This window comes from Ostrinia furnacalis, unplaced genomic scaffold (genome assembly GCF_004193835.3).
Source record: "Ostrinia furnacalis isolate ACB-3 unplaced genomic scaffold, ASM419383v2 OfSCF4162, whole genome shotgun sequence".
Lineage (NCBI taxonomy): Eukaryota > Metazoa > Arthropoda > Insecta > Lepidoptera > Crambidae > Ostrinia > Ostrinia furnacalis.
The window spans coordinates 344,436-362,133 of record NW_021134401.1 but is presented as its reverse complement, the minus strand read 5'-3'; the positions used below and the strand labels follow the sequence as shown (position 1 = coordinate 362,133).

Genomic DNA, 17,698 nt, shown 5'->3' with positions numbered 1-17,698 from the left:
CAAATGCTGAGAAAAAACACCGCAACCAACTCAGTCACTACTGTCTGATTCAAAAGAAAAAATAATAACAATACTGATGGCCTTCATTCTGTAGGATAATGTCCATTTGTATCTCATTCATTCATCTCTTTCTATCACCCCTTGATTTTGCAAAAGCAAGAGTTTATGCAAATCATGATGTGAAGTAGACCCATTGTTAATAATAATTAGGGAGCAACTATAACTTAGGACCTAGGTAGAGTCCTGACTCTACTTTTCAAAGCTTTTAAGACGTAGGTAGTAGAATTTATACAAATTTTTTAACTTCAGATTTAGGAGTGTATGCCAAATTCTCTTTTAGAGTAATAATACCGCTAATTCCTGGTGGTAATCTAAATATACTTGTGGGCTCACAAGTCGAGCTGCGGAGGGGATCGAACCTGCCTGTCAGACACCTTCACCTTCTTCGGCTATGATGATGATTTACCTTCAAAGCTGTCTTGAAGCGGCTCCTGGCGCTTGCTGCAGCTATTGTCGCCACAGTTAACCGGTTTGTCGTATATACTCTTCTCACCTGGAAGAGAATGACATATTGCATTAAGTTCGTCTTTTGTATCCAGTTCAATGTGAAAATACGAGTAAGTTTTAAAATATCCCTATTCAATATCTGTATGACGTCGACTGATACGTGTCTTTTGAAGTTGATCCTACTCGTATAGTAAAAGTGAATTATTACCGATTCAAAAAACCGATTGAACTTACTATTAACTTATACCTACCTACCATACAAATTGGTCCAGTAGTTTCGGAGCTTAATCAATACAACAAATCAAATCTTTCCTCATTATAATATTTATTAGATCGACACTAATATCGCTTAAAATAAATATCCATCATCACATAAAAAACCTCAGCGCCTAAAAACTGTCAAGTCATGGATGCTCCAATCAAATAAAAATAATGTATAAATTAGTGTAAATTAACATTGTCGCTTGGCCTTGCCGTTAGGGTAACGTACTTTACGTATTGTCACGACGATACTAATAGAAAAGTTAGATTTGATTGCATCATTCAGTCGGACTCGGTCGTTCCGGTAAGTGTTTAAAGAGTTCTTATTTACAATTCAAGTTTTAAATAAGGGATTAGCATTAATATGATTTAAAATGATATTCTGGAAGTTCTTATAATAGCGCAACGTTTAAATTAGGGATAAGCCTATAGAATCTAGATTAAAATTTGTCTATCAATGAACATCAAACAAACCAAGTAATATTTCTAGGAAGACGTTTTATCTTATCTTACTTCAAAAAGTTGCATGTTGTCAATTCAATTAATTTTAACTTTGATTGAAATCATTTTTTATATTTAAACATAAGATTTCACGATGTGTCAGTGATAAGAATTTGTTATGGACTGATAACATAACGCACGATTACAGATCAACAGTCTACGAGTGTCGTTGAAGTCGATCGAAACAAAATGGAAGAATATTTGGGAAAAAGCTACGTGATGGTCAGTGAGGAGAACTTCGAGGCCTACCTCGAGTACAAAGGTAAGCGAAACTTAGTTTTATAACTATGACCTCAGTGGTTAAATGATTAGAGTTAATTTTCCAATAATCATCATCAGTTCACGTCAAGCTGACCAAAGCCATCAGGAATTCAGGATGCTGACCAAATGGTCACGTAAATACGTAGTTCTACTTTCTTGAACACTGCTAGAGCAAGTTTTTATTGATGCAAGAATATTTGATGGTTTGGATTATAATAAAATAATGTCGATTATAGTTGTTGCCTAAAAATAAACAATAGAAATAAGTAGTAGGTACTAAATATTAATACACTACAATGATAATATGTAAAAATGTTATCTTTTTGTTTTAATAAGTAGACGTAAACTGAATTATTGATTAAACAGAAACATTATTGAATAATACTGAATCGTTCTTGCTAGAGTATTACATATTTATATGTGTAGGCTTTATTCTTTATTATGTTTTACCTAATTTATTTTTTTCCCTTGTCATCTTTCTAGGCTTGAATTACTTCAAGCGCAAGATAGCCGTGAACGTGCGGCCGACGCAGACGCTGCGGCGCAACGAGAGCGGGACCTACACGTTCACTGTGCACGCGGCCTTATTCCACTGGGAGGTGGAGTTCACACCCGGCGTGGAATACGAAGCTGACTCGCCAGACGGTGAAAAGGTATTTTTCCCACCAAAAAATGTTCATGTAAAATGTTGCCAACACGAAACCATAATGGCTCGCACTGTGAAGAAGTTATCAGATCTCACGTGGGGCCAACCTTCTATAACTCTACAATTAAGCCCTAACTATTAGTCAAAATATTTGGCACAGCTGCAGCCCTTTCGTTTGTACAAGGCATTTTCTGGACCAGCTTGCTTCATCATAGATCAGATCTGCTCCTCCAGGTGAGATTGTTATAGGAGAAAGCTCAAATACTATTTTTTTATTTATTACTAATAGATTACCAAATTAGTAAGTAATACTAAGACTGCCCTGGATCCCTCCAACTAAGCTAAAATAATGCTTGTGTTAGGAGAGGGCATGGGCAAAACAGGCAGGCTGATGCCCATGCTTCATAGATTGAAGGAATCTATGGACAGCGACAGTTTATGAGGGAAATGAGTTGTTATTATTATTTTTTATTTCACAGGTCACCGGAGTGATAACATTTGAAGGGAACGTGATGAATCACGTACAGAGAGACAAGGGTGGCGTGACCACACACAAACTAGTGTTTGGTCCAGAGGAGACGCTCGTGGTAATTGATATTTTTAATCTCTTAGTAACAAATCTCTTCATTTTCACGCATATGAGTACAGCTGAAACTTAGAACCCCTTAATTGGAGTATGGAGAATCCATAGAAAAGAGTCCGTCACACCAGCAATACATTTTTTTGTGCATAATAGCATTTATTTTAATTACTTACATAAGATAAGATAATAATATTTACGAGCAGATTGGTGTGCTGTACACCTTATCACGTTTCAATTGTTTGGTTTCAGACGACAACCATGGAGGGATTGGACACTGTAGTAAAACGGGTTTACAAACTAGTCGAGTAGCCTTATTATTAATAGTTAATTGTTACTTTTTTATTTATAAGACTGGCCATTTGGACATTGTTGTAAGATGTAAATATACTCAATTAATTTTATTAATGTGATATGTAAACAATAAATTATAATGATTAAAGAAGATGACAGTGACAATTTAAGTCCATTAAGGTTAAAACTTAAAACACCATTGATGTAACTTTAGTTGCACTTTTTTGTTGATAATAAAATAATATTATGATTATACTGACGTACGTTCTATGTTCGTAGACCGTTGTCTCTCTTTAGTTTATTATTCCACGTTACTAAGCCATTGTTGTTTTTTTTAAATAAAAATTGCAAAACAAAAAAAAGTGTTTACTTACTTATCTAACATTCAATTAACATGTTTACGAGCTGATGACCTTGGCGCTATAAATAGTGAAACGTACTACGTTCCGTGTGTAGTCTTTATTACGCCCATTCATTCGTGAGGTCATTCGTTCTTGTAAGTTTTAGGTTATAAAAAAAACTTATTAGAAATACATGTATAGATAGCTGTTTTATCATATAGAAAATCATATCAAAGGCATGCACGCATCTCTGTAACGCCTGTAACAATCAATCGATCTAACAAATACGCATACAAAGAATATAGGAAGTTATCCCTCTTGCTGATTAACATTTACTATGATTCGTGAATCGCAACTAAACTGATAAGTCATTATCTACTGATAACATTGTATCAATACTGTCCAGTCAACAACTGTCGTTAAAGTCGAACGAACGAAACAATGACAACGATGGACGATTACTTGGGAAAAAGTTATGTGATGATCAGCGAAGACAACTTTGAAGCCTATCTTGAGTATTTAGGTAAGATATTTCACTGTATAAGATATCATAAAGTGTAAGATATCATAAAGTGTCTTTTTGTAAAAAATAATAATATAATTTAGAAAGTCATAATTCATTCACACACGAGAAATGTAGAGCATTCTAATAATTCAACTCTGTACCCGCGTGGGATTCATAATTTCTAATCAATTTACAAAACTTTGTATGGACTATAAAAGCAGTTTAACAAGGATATTTAGTTAATGACTTGATGTTGTTATGGCTGGTGACGCCTGTTGTATGTAAAGAGCAATGACTCAGCCGGTACAACATGTGCGTTTGTGATAACGTCAGAGCCACAGAAAATACAATACATACCAGTATCTTTTTATCACCAACTAGCTGACCCGGCGAACTTTGTTCCGCCTTAATGGCAATAAATAAACAGACTTTTTTTTAATTTCGAACGGGATAAAAAGTATCCTATGTCCTTCTCCTGGCTCTAAACTACCTCCCTGACAATTTTCAGCTAAATCGGTTCAGCCGTTCTTGAGTTATAAGTGGAGTAACTAACACGACTTTCTTTTATATATATATAGATGATACAGGTACTCTCCCGCGACTATTGTGGGTGTGTGAAAATGTCAGAGTCACAGATAAAACAATAGAACTATCTGTATCGGAATGTCAATGTTAGAAAAAGAAAGAGAGCATAAAATTAAAGCGCATGCAGCGAAAGACTTACACGAAATATCGCAAATATCTGACATTCAGCTAAGTATTTTTTTTGACAAAAAACTGGAAGATTAAAAAGTTTTTTTAATTATAGGCATGGGATACATAAAGCGCAAAATAGCCGTGAAAGTGCGTCCGACGCAGACGCTGCGACGGAACGCGAGCGGGACCTACACGTTCAGTGTGCACGGGGCCTTATTTCACTGGGAGATCATGTTCACGCCCGGTGTGGAGTTCGATGCCACCTCGCCTGACGATATCCAGGTATATTCATATTTTCATTATAGAGTGTTGCAATAACTTGAATACAATAATTACGAAGCGAAGTTATTTCGAAATTAAAACTGTCAAAAATAATATTTTGTCTAGGGAGGCTGGCCAAGTTCCTAACGGCAAAATTAACAATGAAATCTGACTCTATCCACGATTTGTCCTTCTAGAGAAAGTTCCATACATTGCTAATACCTATTGCTACTTTATTAAGATGCCAAAGTGTTTAGTTTGAAGACTCNTTTGGTTGGTGGTAGGGCTTGTTCTAAGTCCGCCTGGCTAGCTACCACCATCTTACCTAAGTCTGTCGCCATAACAACAATGTTAACAGCATTATTGTGTTCCGGCAGTTAGAGGTAAGATAGCCAGTTCCTCGGTGGTTGAGGATTCCGGGTGAAGCTCGCTTCCACCTTCGGCCTGATCATCACTTACCATCAGGTGAGATACAGGCCAAGAGCTTCCCGGTTGTGGATAAAAAAAAAAAAATAAATATATACAATCATAATTATAATTCCCTTTGTGTTAGCTTAATCTACTTATTACTAAGCGCATAGTATAAAATCATGTCTTGAACGAGTCAATGATATTCATATAAATAATTTAGTATTTTTTTTCGTATGACTGTACCGATTTTGGCCTGAATAATATATTTTTCTAAGTTATCTATGAGTGGTCCCAGTTGCCGGAAGAAAATTATTTATTTTTTACGGATCCGGCGACTGGGACCGCGGTCCCAGTTAATTGCGGTCCCAGTCGCCGGAAGCCTCCAACAGAGATACAGCACTGTCACTTGCGGAACCAACCCGCTTTGGCCAACTTTTAAAAACTATAAAGCACTATACAGCATGGTCCCTAAGCACTTATTTAAACTAATTATGCAAACTAGAACCAATGTTGGTTGGTTCCATTTAGCAAAAATTGTTACAAAATTTTTATAACTAAACAGAACCAAAGATTGTTTGCTTAGTGGAAATCAGGTTAGTCTTGAAGGAACCATATAGCATAGTTCCTGATAGTGTTAAAATTAAGCTATTTAAAAATAAAAAATCCGTTCTTATCGTTGCGTTTGTACCTTTATCATAAAAAATGTCTTAATCATAACAAAATTTGATGAATAAATTTATGCATTGAAAAACTCTACTCGAAAAAGATGAAACGAAGCAGTATGAATAGTATGATCTATGACCTTAGCCTGTTCTTCAAAACGAAATTCATGAATGAGACGATTCTCGATGACTCTCGAAAACAGCTTGTAGACATGGCTCAGAAGTGAGATGGGTCTATAATTCTTCAACAAGGTTTTGTCGCCTTTTTTGAAGAAGAGTAGAAATTGAACTATCTTATAACGAAATAAATCAGAAGAAAAGAAAAGTAATAAGGAACGAGTTAGAAGAGTAGTAGTAGTTGCTTAAACGACAAATAATAAATAGGTTACGGAGATAGTGAGATCTCAGAGAAAGACATGCTCCGTTTGGTCGCAAAGAATATAACGAAGATAAAATCACTACTTATGCGCGGGTGTGAAAAAATATTAAGAAATAAAGTTGCGGCGCGAAAGTAGTACCCTAAATAAACCCAAACTTTTATTAAGGGCTAAGAGAGAGACATATACAACGGAGTGTGTATAGTGTATAATGCGCTGGTGCCCGCTACCCCCTTTTCACGCTGAAGCGGTCTCGAATGGGCTCAATACTTTCATTAGGCGCGTCGCAAGGCGCAACGCAATCCCCGTAATGGCGTCATTGTCATGCTCCCGCCATCTTGGATCAGCGAGCCTGTACCGTCAGCAAAAACTGACAAAATAACTTTATTTTCAGTTGTATATCCGACGGAAGTTTTTTTTGCCAGAACCCGTTTCAAATCATAGGTATTTATTGCAAGGCATATAAAAAAAACTTAAAGTTTTGCTCTTCGCGAAGCCCTTACATGTCTCATAATTTTTTTGTCCTACTAGCGCTTTGAGACCAACATTTGGCCAATGGTGAGAAAAAACACCGCAACCAACTCAGTCACTGTCTGATTCAAAAGAAAAAATAATAACAATACTGATGGCCTTCACTCTGTAGGATAATGTCCGTTTATATCTATTCGTCTCTTTCTATCACCCCTGGATTTTGCAAAAGCAAGAGTTTATGCAAATCATGATGTGAAGTAGACCCATTGTTAATAATAATTAGGGAGCATAATAACTGAGGACCTAGGTAGAGTCCTGCCTCTACTTTTCAAAGACGTAGGTAGTAGAATTTATACAAACTTTTTAACTTCAGATTTAGGAGTGTAGGCCAAATTCTCTTTTAGAGTAATAATACCGTTAATCCCTGGTGGTAATCTAAATAAATATGCTTGTGGGCTCACAAGTCAAGGGGATCGAACCTGCGTTCCTCGGCTTACGAGTCAGCCTGTCAGACACCTTCACCTTCTTAGGCAGCGTTGCCAGACGTCCCGATTTTGGCGGGACGTCCCGATTTTTAAATCAAATTTAAATGTCCCGCGCGGGACAGGCTCTGTCCCGCTTTTCGGAGAGAGACACTCACTTCACCAGACTATTGTTTGAAACGCCATATTATTATAAAGAATAAAACTTTTTTAATTTTTTATTCTAAAGACGAATTTAACTATAGAGTAAGGGCTGATTTTTCAATCGTCAGATAAATTTTAACTGAAGAATAATCTTGTCATTTTGACATATTTCTCATACTAAATCTGTCAATGTGTCAAACTTATTCTTTAGTTAAAAGTTATCCAACGATTGAAAAATCAGCCCTTAATCTGATTTAAAATATAATTTTTTTGTTAAAATACATTTTCTATGGCCACTTTTGCTATCTATTGTCACGTAAACGTAATTTTAAGTCAATAAAAAGATACATATTTGAAAACCTTTGATTATATACGTTTTTTTACTATGTCCCGCTTTTGACGGAAGAATCCCGCTATTTTCACTCAAAAAGTACCAAAGTCCCGACTTGGCGAAAAAAAAACTGGCAACGCTGTTCTTCGGCTATGATGATGATTTACCTTCAAAGCTGTCTTGGAGCGGCTCCTGGCGCTTGCTGCAACTATTGTCGCCACAGTTAACCGGTTTGTCGTATATACTCTTCTCACCTGGAAGAGAACGACATAATCATTAAGTTCATCTTTTGTATCCAGTTCAATGTGAAAATACGAGTAAGTTTTAAAAGATCCCTATTCAATATCTGTATGACGTCGAGTCGTCGACTGACAAGTGTCTTTTGAAGTTGATCCTACTCGTATAGTAAAAGTGAATTCTTAGATTTATTAACTTATACCATACTAACTTATACCATACAAATTGGTCCAGTAGTTTCGGAGCCTATATGTACAATACAACAGACAATCAAATCTTTCCTCTTTATTATATTTATAAGATCGACACTAATAAGTTGTATCACGTAAAATAAATAAATATTCATCATATAAAAATTGACCTCAGCGCCTAAAAAAACTGTCAAGTCATGAATGCTCCAATCAAATCAAAATAATGTATAAATTAGTGCTAATTAACATTGTCGCTTGGCCTTGCCGTTAGGGTAACGTACTTTACGTATTGTCACGACGCTACTAAAACGTTAGATTTGATTGCATCATTCAATCGGACTCGGTCGTTCCGGTAAGTGTTTGAGAGTTCTTACTTTGCTATTCATAACAAGCGTGACTTTTCGATGATTCGGGATTAGCAAAAATCTGGATTAAAGTTAACGTCTCTATAAATACATCAAACAAATAAACCTGATTGGGGTTTTATCTTATCAAAAAGTTGCATGTTGTCATTAAATTAATTTTAACTTCGATAGAAATCACTTTTTTTATATTTAAACATAAGATTTCACGATGTGTCAGTGATAAGAATTTGTTACGGACTGATAACATAACGCACGATTACAGATCAACAGTCTACGAGTGTCGTCGAAGTCGATCGAAACAATACAATGGAAGAATATTTGGGAAAAAGCTACGTGATGGTCAGCGAGGAGAACTTCGAGGCCTACCTCGAGTACAAAGGTGAGCGAAACTTAGTTTTATAACAATGACCTCAGTGGTTAAATGATTAGAGTTAATTTTCCAATAATAATCATCAGTTCACGTCAAGCTGACCAAAGCCATCAGGATGCTGATTGCTGACCATTTACGTAGCTCTACTTTCTTGAACACTGCTAGAGCAAGTTTTTATTGATGCAAGAATATTTGATGGTTTGGATCATAATAAAATAATGTCGATTATAGTTGTTGCCTAAAAATAAACAATAGAAATAAGTAGTAGGTACTAAATACTAATACACTACAATGATAATATGTAAAAATGTTATCTTTTTGTTTTAATAAGTAGACGTAAACTGAATTATTGATTAAACAGAAACATTATTGAATAATACTGAATCGTTCTTGCTAGAGTATTACATATTTATATGTGTAGGCTTTATTATGTTTTACCTAATATATTTTTTCAATATCCCTTGTCATCTTTCTANGTAGTTCTACTTTCTTGAACACTGCTAGAGCAAGTTTTTATTGATGCAAGAATATTTGATGGTTTGGATCATAATAAAATAATGTCGATTATAGTTGTTGCCTAAAAATAAACAATAGAAATAAGTAGTAGGTACTAAATACTAATACACTACAATGATAATATGTAAAAATGTTATCTTTTTGTTTTAATAAGTAGACGTAAACTGAATTATTGATTAAACAGAAACATTATTGAATAATACTGAATCGTTCTTGCTAGAGTATTACATATTTATATGTGTAGGCTTTATTATGTTTTACCTAATATATTTTTTCAATATCCCTTGTCATCTTTCTAGGCTTGAATTACTTCAAGCGCAAGATAGCCGTGAACGTGCGGCCGACGCAGACGCTGCGGCGCAACGAGAGCGGGACTTACACGTTCACTGTGCACGCGGCCTTATTCCACTGGGAGGTGGAGTTCACACCCGGCGTGGAATACGAAGCTGACTCGCCTGGCGGTGAAAAGGTACCAAAGCCCTTTCATTTGTATAAGGCATTTTCTGTACAAGCTCGCTTCATCATAGATCGCATCTGCACTTCCCGAGTGAGATTGTTATTAAGAGAAAGCTCAAATACAACCTTTTTTATTTATTAATAATAGATTACCAAATTAGTCTCTACGAGCTATGTGCCACTTGATTTTAGCAATTCTGCGAGATATGTCGGTCACTTTGGTTCTCTTGCGGAGATCCTCATTTCTGATTCGATCACGCAGGGAAATTCCGAGCATAGCCCGCTCCATCGCTCTTTGGGTGATCTTGAGCCTTCTTATGAGGCCCATAGTAAGCGACCACGTTTCAGATCCTTATACCATCACTCAGTAAGTAATACTAACACTCCTCCCCTTGATCTCTCCAAATAAGCTAAAATAATGCTTGTGTTAGGAGAGTTCACCACATGGGCAAATAGGCAGACTGATGCCCATGCTTCATAGATTGAAGGAATCTATTGACAGCCTATAATCTTTTTCACGATGAATAAATGTTAGTTTATGAGGGGAATGAGTTTTTATTATTATTTTTTATTTCACAGGTCACCGGAGTGATAACATTTGAAGGGAACGTGATGAATCACGTACAGAGAGACAAGGGTGGCGTGTCGACACACAAACTAGTGTTTGGTCCAGAGGAGACGCTCGTGGTAATTGTTATTTTGTATATCTTAGCTAACAGTTACAAAACTCTACATTTTCACGCATATACGAGTACAGCTGAAACTTAGAAACTAAGGGGTTATGAATGAGTAATGTAGAGTAAGGCCCAGAACAGACGGTGAAACGCAACTGCAACGAAACTGCAACTGCTAGTTACTTTTGAATTGCATCTAAGTTCCTGCCATAGCGTCCGTTGAGAGACCACACATGACGCGACCAGTTTGAAACTTTCAGTTTCAGTTTCATTCATCAGAATCATCAGAAAGTTGCAGTTTCGTTGCAGTTGCGTTTCACCGTCTGTTCTGGGCCTAAGGAGTATGTAGAGTCCATAGAAAAGTGTCCGTCACACCATTGGTGTGCTGTACACCTTTTCACGTTTCAATTGTTTGGTTTCAGACGACAACCATGGAGGGATTGGACACTGTTGTAAAACGGGTTTACAAACTAGTCGAGTAGTCTTATTATTAATAGTTAATTGTACTTCTTGATTTATAAGACTGGCCATTAAAACATTGTTGTAAGATGTAAATATACTAAATTAATTTTATTAATGTGATATGTAAANTTCACAGGTCACTGGAGTGATAACATTTGAAGGGAACGTGATGAATCACGTACAGAGAGACAAGGGTGGCGTGTCGACACACAAACTAGTGTTTGGTCCAGAGGAGACGCTCGTGGTAATTGTTATTTTTTAATATCTTAGCTAACAGTTACAAAACTCTACATTTTCACGCATATAAGAGTACAGCTGAGACTTAGAACCCCTTAATTGGCGTATGTAGAGTCTATAGAAAAGAGTCCGAGCAATACATTTTTTGTGCATAATAGCATCTATTTCAATTATTTAAGATAATAATATTTACGAGTAGATTGGTGTGCTGTACGTACACGTTATCACTTTTCAATTATTTATTTTCAGACGACAACCATGGAGGGAATGGACACTGTTGTAAAACGGGTTTACAAACTAGTCGAGTAGTCTTATTATTAATAGTTAATTGTACTTCTTGATTTATAAGACTGGTCGATATTTGAACATTGTTTGTAAGATGTAAATATGTATACTTAATTTATTTTATTAATGTGATATCTAAACATATTTATAATTATTAAAGAAGATGACAGTGACAATTTAAGTTCAATGTTTATTATCAAAAAGGTTAAAAATATCATTGATGTAAACAAGTATGTATATTGCACATTTTTTGTTGATAATACGATTATTATACTGACGTAAGTCTACGTTCGTAAAACGTTTTCTTCGAACTTTAGTTTATTGTTCCACGTTAGTAACTGTAACGCAATTAATGTAATTCGATATTTTTTTTAATAAAAATTGTAAAACAAAAATAAATGTTTACCTACTTATCTAACATTCAATTAACATGTTTACGAGCTGATGACCTTGGCGCTATAAATAGTGAAACGTACTACGTTCCGTGTGTAGTCTTTATTACACCCATTCATTCGTGAGGTCATTCGTTCTTGTAAGTTTTAGGTTATAGAAAAAACTGCTTAAAAACTATATAAAATAGAGGTTTATCGCATACAAATTTCATACGCTTACATGCATCTCTGTAACGCTTGTAACAATCACACCCGTATTCACAAACATTACTATGAGGTCTCACAGTGCGCGTGGACCGCACAGGGTGACACATACGAACCAATCACAGAGCTCTATACAACACTGTGCATTCGATTTGTTGCTTTACTTAAGCAAGCATCGTTTGTGAATACGGGCGTCAATCGATTTAACAAATACGCATACAAAGAATATAGGAAGTTATGCCTCTTGCTGATTAACATTTTACTATGATTCGTGAATCGCAACTAAACTGATAGGTAAGCATTATCTACTGATAACATTGTATCAATATTGTCCAGTCAACGACTGTCGTTAAAGTCGAACGAACGAAACAATGACAACGATGGACGATTATTTGGGAAAAAGTTATGTGATGATCAGCGAAGACAACTTTGAAGCCTATCTTGAGTATTTAGGTAAGATAATTTACTGTATAAGATATCATAAAGTGTCTTTTTGTAAAAATTAATAATATAATTTAGAAAGTAATAATTCACACACGAGAAATGTAGAGCATTCTAATAATTCAACACTGTACCCGCGTGAGATTCATAATTTCTAATCAATTTACAAAACTTTGTATGGACTATAAAAGCAGTTTAACAAGGATATTTAGTTAATGTCTTGATGTTGTTATGGCTGGTGACGCCTGTTGTATGTAAAGAGCAATGACTCAGCCGGTACAACATGTGCGTTTGTGATAATGTCAGAGCCACAGAAAATACAATACATACCAGTATCTTTTTATCACCAATGATACAGGTACTCTCCCGCGACTATTGTGGGTGTGTGAAAACGTCAGAGTCACGGATAAAACAATAGAACTATCTGTATCGGAATGTCAATGTTAGAAAAAAAAAGAAAGAGAGCATAAAATTAAAGCGCATGCAGCGAAAGACTTACACGAAATATCGCAAATATCTGACATTCAGCTAAGTATTTCTTTTGACAAAAAACTGGAAGATTAAAAATAAATTAGTATCTAAAGTTTTTTTTAATTATAGGCATGGGATACATAAAGCGCAAAATAGCCGTGAAAGTGCGTCCGACGCAGACGCTGCGACGGAACGCGAGCGGGACCTACACGTTCAGTGTGCACGGGGCCTTATTTCACTGGGAGATCATGTTCACGCCCGGTGTGGAGTTCGATGCCACCTCGCCTGACGATATCCAGGTATATTCATATTTTCATTATAGAGTGTTGCAATAACTTGAATACAATAATTATGAAGCGAATCTATTTCGAAATTAAAACTGTCAAAAATAATATTTTGTCTAGGGAGGCTGGCCAAGTTCCTAACGGCAAAATTAATAATGAAATCTGACTCTATCCACGATTTGTCCTTCTAGAGAAAGTTCCATACATTGCTACTACCTATTGCTACTTTATTAAGATGCCAAAGTGTTTAGGTTGAAGACTGTACAGGACTGTTAACGCTTAGAAGGTATTTAAATGTAAATTCTTAACCCTTTATTCGCCTTACAGCTCAAAGGACTAATAACATTTGAGGGCAATGTGATGACACACAAACAGTCTGACAACGAGGGCAGAGTGTCCACACATAAGCTCGAATTCGGACCCGAGGTGACGATCGTGGTTAGTATCTAGAATTGCATATTTTTACCCTATTTAATGATATTGGTCCGCTATAAAATAATTGGGTAATTCTGAGACAGAACTTTTTTAAGAAATCACTTCTAATTCGATTTTTAGTAGTTTTGAAATCAATAAAAAGTCAGCCTACTTCACTAATTAGTGGCGTCATAATTTTTTTTGCCATTCAAAATCTATGGTAGAGGTTTCTTTTTGACATAAGAAATATTTTTTCATAAAAATTATGCTAAATTTATAAACTACCCTATTATTTTCAGAGTGAGTAGGAGTAGTTGTGTTGATCTGTTTATGCTCTATCATTTCTCTGTCGAGGCGTTTTAACTAAGTATCAAACGCACGATAATTATTACTAGTTTTCCTAAAATCACAAGTAAAATTAAATATGAAATGTCGTAAATAGAAAATAATGGCATTTTCTTAAAACTGGAACAAACATAACTTTCATCGTCCAACCTGTGGTCCAATCTAAAATGAAATTTTCAGAGGCATTAAAAAAGTGCTAAATAATTACGTATGACGTATTTATGACACATCAGGGTTTTTTAATATCTAAACAAATGACTCATTAGTTCATTCATTGTATCATCAGTAATTTATACTATCTTATCTAATTTTGGAATGATTTATTATTTACTATTTGAAATTCAATATACTGTATGATAAAAACCTATATTAAGTACCTCCAATGAAGCTAGTAAGAGAGCACAAACAAGTTTATTTTTTGTCTACAATGAAAAATAATACCTAATTCAACTTGGGCTTTTCTTGCGAGGCTAATAAAAATTAAATTGTTTAATTTCAGACAACCACTGTGGAGGGATGGGATATAGTAGCAACACGAATTTATAAGTTAGTTAAATAGTTTATGTATCTTTAAGTTATTTGTAGGTAAATATAATTTTATTATTGGTTTTTGGGGCCTTCATTTGCGCCAGCTCGACCAGGTTTGATCTATTGTGGCAGAATATACTCGTAATTTTAATTGTGTGATCAGACCATAAAGCATGAACGTTGTATTAATTGAATTATTTTATAATTATTTATGTTTGTATATTTTTAATATATCAAGTATACTTTAAGTTGAGTTTTTCTGTTACCATTTCAAGTTTACAAGAGTAGTAGGATTTGAAAAAAAAAAATACTTTTTTGATTAAAGGGAATCGTAAACCAATCTACCAAAATTACAAACTAGAGTATAAACGGCAATATTAGAAAATTTGCTAGAATTTAAGTGTAATATGTGGGATGCGTCACTTCTATCTTTAAGCTCTTTCTTTCCTTTCCTTATTGGGATCTATTTGACTGAGCGCTCAGACCCAGTATTCCTGCTAAGCAATTGCCTTCCAACATCCGGGGCTTAATCTATATCGGTCGGTAGAGGACATAATGTCAACCGTGCCTTCTATATTCATTTCATGAGACGAAATGAATGTTAAAGGTTATTAAGGGCTAACAGCTGAGGTCCTTGGGGCGACTATGATGAAAGGGCAATATTAGGAATAGTAATAGATAGTCGAAATTTAATTTAATTTAAAATTTGTATAATTGATTAATTTATTGAATTATGNGATGATCTGTTTAAGCTCTATCATTTCTCTGTCGAGGATGCAATATCCATTATCACTAGTTTTCCTATACATTTTTATCAGTAAATGTGAAAGGTCATAAATAGAATATAATGGCATTTTCTTAAAACTGGAACAAACATAACTTTCATCGTCCAACCTGTGGTCCAATCTTAAATGTAATTTTCAGCGGCAAAAAAGTGCTAAATAATTACGTATGACGTATTTATGACACATCAGGGTTTTTTAATATCTAAACAAATGACTCATTAGTTCATTCATTGTATCATCAGTAATTTATACTATCTTATCTAATTTTGGAATGATTTATTATTTAATATTTGAAATTCAATATACTGTATGATAAAAACCTATATTAAGTACCTCCAATGAAGCTAGTAAGAGAGCACAAACAAGTTAAAATTTTGTCTACAAAGAAAACTAATACCTCATTCAACTTGGGCTTTTTTTGCGAGGCTAATACATTTTAAATTATTTGATTTCAGACAACCACTGTGGAGGGATGGGATATAGTAGCAACACGAATTTATAAGTTAGTTAAATAGTTTATGTATCTTTAAGTTATTTGTAGGTATTATTGATAAATATAATTTTAATTGTTTGACCAGACCATAAAGCATGAACGTTGTATTAATTGAATTATTTTATAATTATTTTTGTTTCTATATTTTTAATATATCAAGTATACTTTAAGTTGAGTTTTTCTGTTACCATTTCAAGTTTACAAAGTAGTAGGATTTGAAAAAAAAATACTTTTTTGATTAAAGGGAATAGTAAACCAATCTACTTATTATCCAATTATCTACTAGAATTATATACTCGAGTATAAACGGCAATATTAGAAAATTGCTAGAATTTAAGTGTAATTTGTGAAATGAGTCACTTCTATCTTTATGCCCTTCCTTCCTTTCCTTATTGGGATCTATTTGACTGAGAGCTCAGATCCAGTATTCCTGCTAAGCTATTGCCTTCCGACATCCGGGGCTTAATCTATATCGGTCGATAGAGGACATTAATGTTTACCGTGCCTTCTATGTTAATTTCATGAGACGAAATGAATGTTAAGGGCTAACAGCTGAGGTCCTTGGGGCAGCTATGATGAACGGGCAAGATTTATAATACACACTAATTAGGAATAGTAACAGATACTCGTTTAAGGATGATAGGTAGAGTATGAAATAGTAATGATGATTCCTCTCTAAATAAATTAAAGTGGGGTGAATGTGACGAGTTTCAAACCTTGTACGAGTCGATTTAGAATAATCAGATTAAAATTAAATATGCTTAAAGCTCGAGGGAAGGTTTGAATATATGATTAGAGATGAGTTAAATTCTGTTGCGTCCGCTCTTTGCCAATTAGGCACTATTAAACGAGCGTTTGAATAATCAAATTTGGCGAGCCCAATCCCCATATCGACTTTCACTTAACATGGAAGCCGAGCCCTTCTNTCATCGTCTTACATTGGTTGTACTGAATGTAATGTATTTCATAATACTGAATAAACTCAAGTCGCTTCACAATATAGTCTTTCACTCATACACCAAACACTACAAAATAGTGAAACGTACTACGTTCCGTGTGTAGTCTTTATTACACCCATTCATTCGTGAGGTCATTCGTTCTTGTAAGTTTTAGGTTATAGAAAAAACTTATTAGAAATACATACACATAGATAGCTGCTTTATTATATTATAGAAAATCATATCTTTGGAAATTATAACCAGTAACGCAAGGTACCATTTTTTTTACCAGTCTTGACAATTCTTTTTTTTCAATACTGGTATGTGGTACCGCAGTGTACAGTGTATCGACTCCTATGCTTTGGACCACTATTAACGCCACACCCTGTAGATAGCTGCTTTATCATATTATAGAAAATCATATCAAAGGCACGCATCTTTGTTACGCTTGTAACATCAATCGATCTAACAAATACGCATACCTACAAAGAATATAGGAAGTTATCCCTCTTGCTGATTAACATTTACTATGATTCGTGAATCGAAACTAAACTGATAAGTCATTATCTACTGATAACATTGTATCAATACTGTCCAGTCAACGACTGTCGTTAAAGTCGAACGAACGAAACAATGACAACGATGGAAGATTACATGGGAAAAAGTTATGTGATGATCAGCGAAGACAACTTTGAAGCCTATCTTGAGTATTTAGGTAAGATATTTTACTGTATAAGATATCATAAAGTGTCTTTTTGTAAAAAATAATAATATAATTTAGATAGTAATAATTCACACACGAGAAATGTAGAGCATTCTAATAATTCAACTCTGTACCCGCGTGAGATTCATAATTTGTAATCAATTTACAAAACTTTG

At 34.8% G+C, this 17,698-nt stretch overlaps 4 protein-coding genes across 5 annotated transcripts in view; 3 read left to right on the top strand and 1 right to left on the bottom strand.

The window, feature by feature from the left end:
• The window catches only part of LOC114358995 (Fanconi anemia group J protein homolog), a 101,147-nt gene that overhangs the window by 20,961 nt on the left and 62,488 nt on the right, over positions 1–17,698 (bottom strand). The window contains exon 4 of the mRNA XM_028313211.1: positions 7,899–7,985. Within this exon, the coding sequence (XP_028169012.1) occupies positions 7,899–7,985 (87 nt within the window). The remainder of the gene's footprint in view (positions 1–7,898; positions 7,986–17,698) is intronic.
• Positions 983–3,389, top strand: LOC114358987 (fatty acid-binding protein 2-like). Its single transcript, XM_028313202.1, has 5 exons — positions 983–1,072; positions 1,418–1,531; positions 2,014–2,183; positions 2,656–2,763; positions 3,009–3,389. Exons 2-5 carry the CDS (start codon positions 1,459–1,461, stop codon positions 3,066–3,068), a joined length of 411 nt encoding a protein of 136 aa, XP_028169003.1. The 5' UTR covers positions 983–1,072; positions 1,418–1,458; the 3' UTR covers positions 3,069–3,389.
• Positions 8,425–11,903, top strand: LOC114358985 (fatty acid-binding protein 2-like). Of its 2 annotated transcripts, none has more exons than XM_028313199.1 (5): positions 8,425–8,511; positions 8,787–8,903; positions 9,710–9,879; positions 11,139–11,246; positions 11,489–11,903. In XM_028313199.1, the coding sequence occupies exons 2-5, from the start codon at positions 8,831–8,833 to the stop codon at positions 11,546–11,548; spliced, it is 411 nt and encodes a 136-aa protein (XP_028169000.1). In that variant the 5' UTR covers positions 8,425–8,511; positions 8,787–8,830; the 3' UTR covers positions 11,549–11,903. The 2 variants fall into 2 exon arrangements, with proteins under 2 accessions (XP_028169000.1, XP_028169001.1); XM_028313200.1 differs by lacking the exons at positions 11,139–11,246; positions 11,489–11,903 and adding exons at positions 10,446–10,553; positions 10,963–11,118 and having other exon boundaries at positions 8,427–8,511.
• On the top strand, positions 12,457–16,051 carry LOC114358984 (fatty acid-binding protein 2-like). The gene is made up of 5 exons (XM_028313198.1): positions 12,457–12,573; positions 13,162–13,331; positions 13,644–13,754; positions 14,575–14,660; positions 15,930–16,051. The coding sequence occupies exons 1-4, from the start codon at positions 12,492–12,494 to the stop codon at positions 14,632–14,634; spliced, it is 423 nt and encodes a 140-aa protein (XP_028168999.1). The 5' UTR covers positions 12,457–12,491; the 3' UTR covers positions 14,635–14,660; positions 15,930–16,051.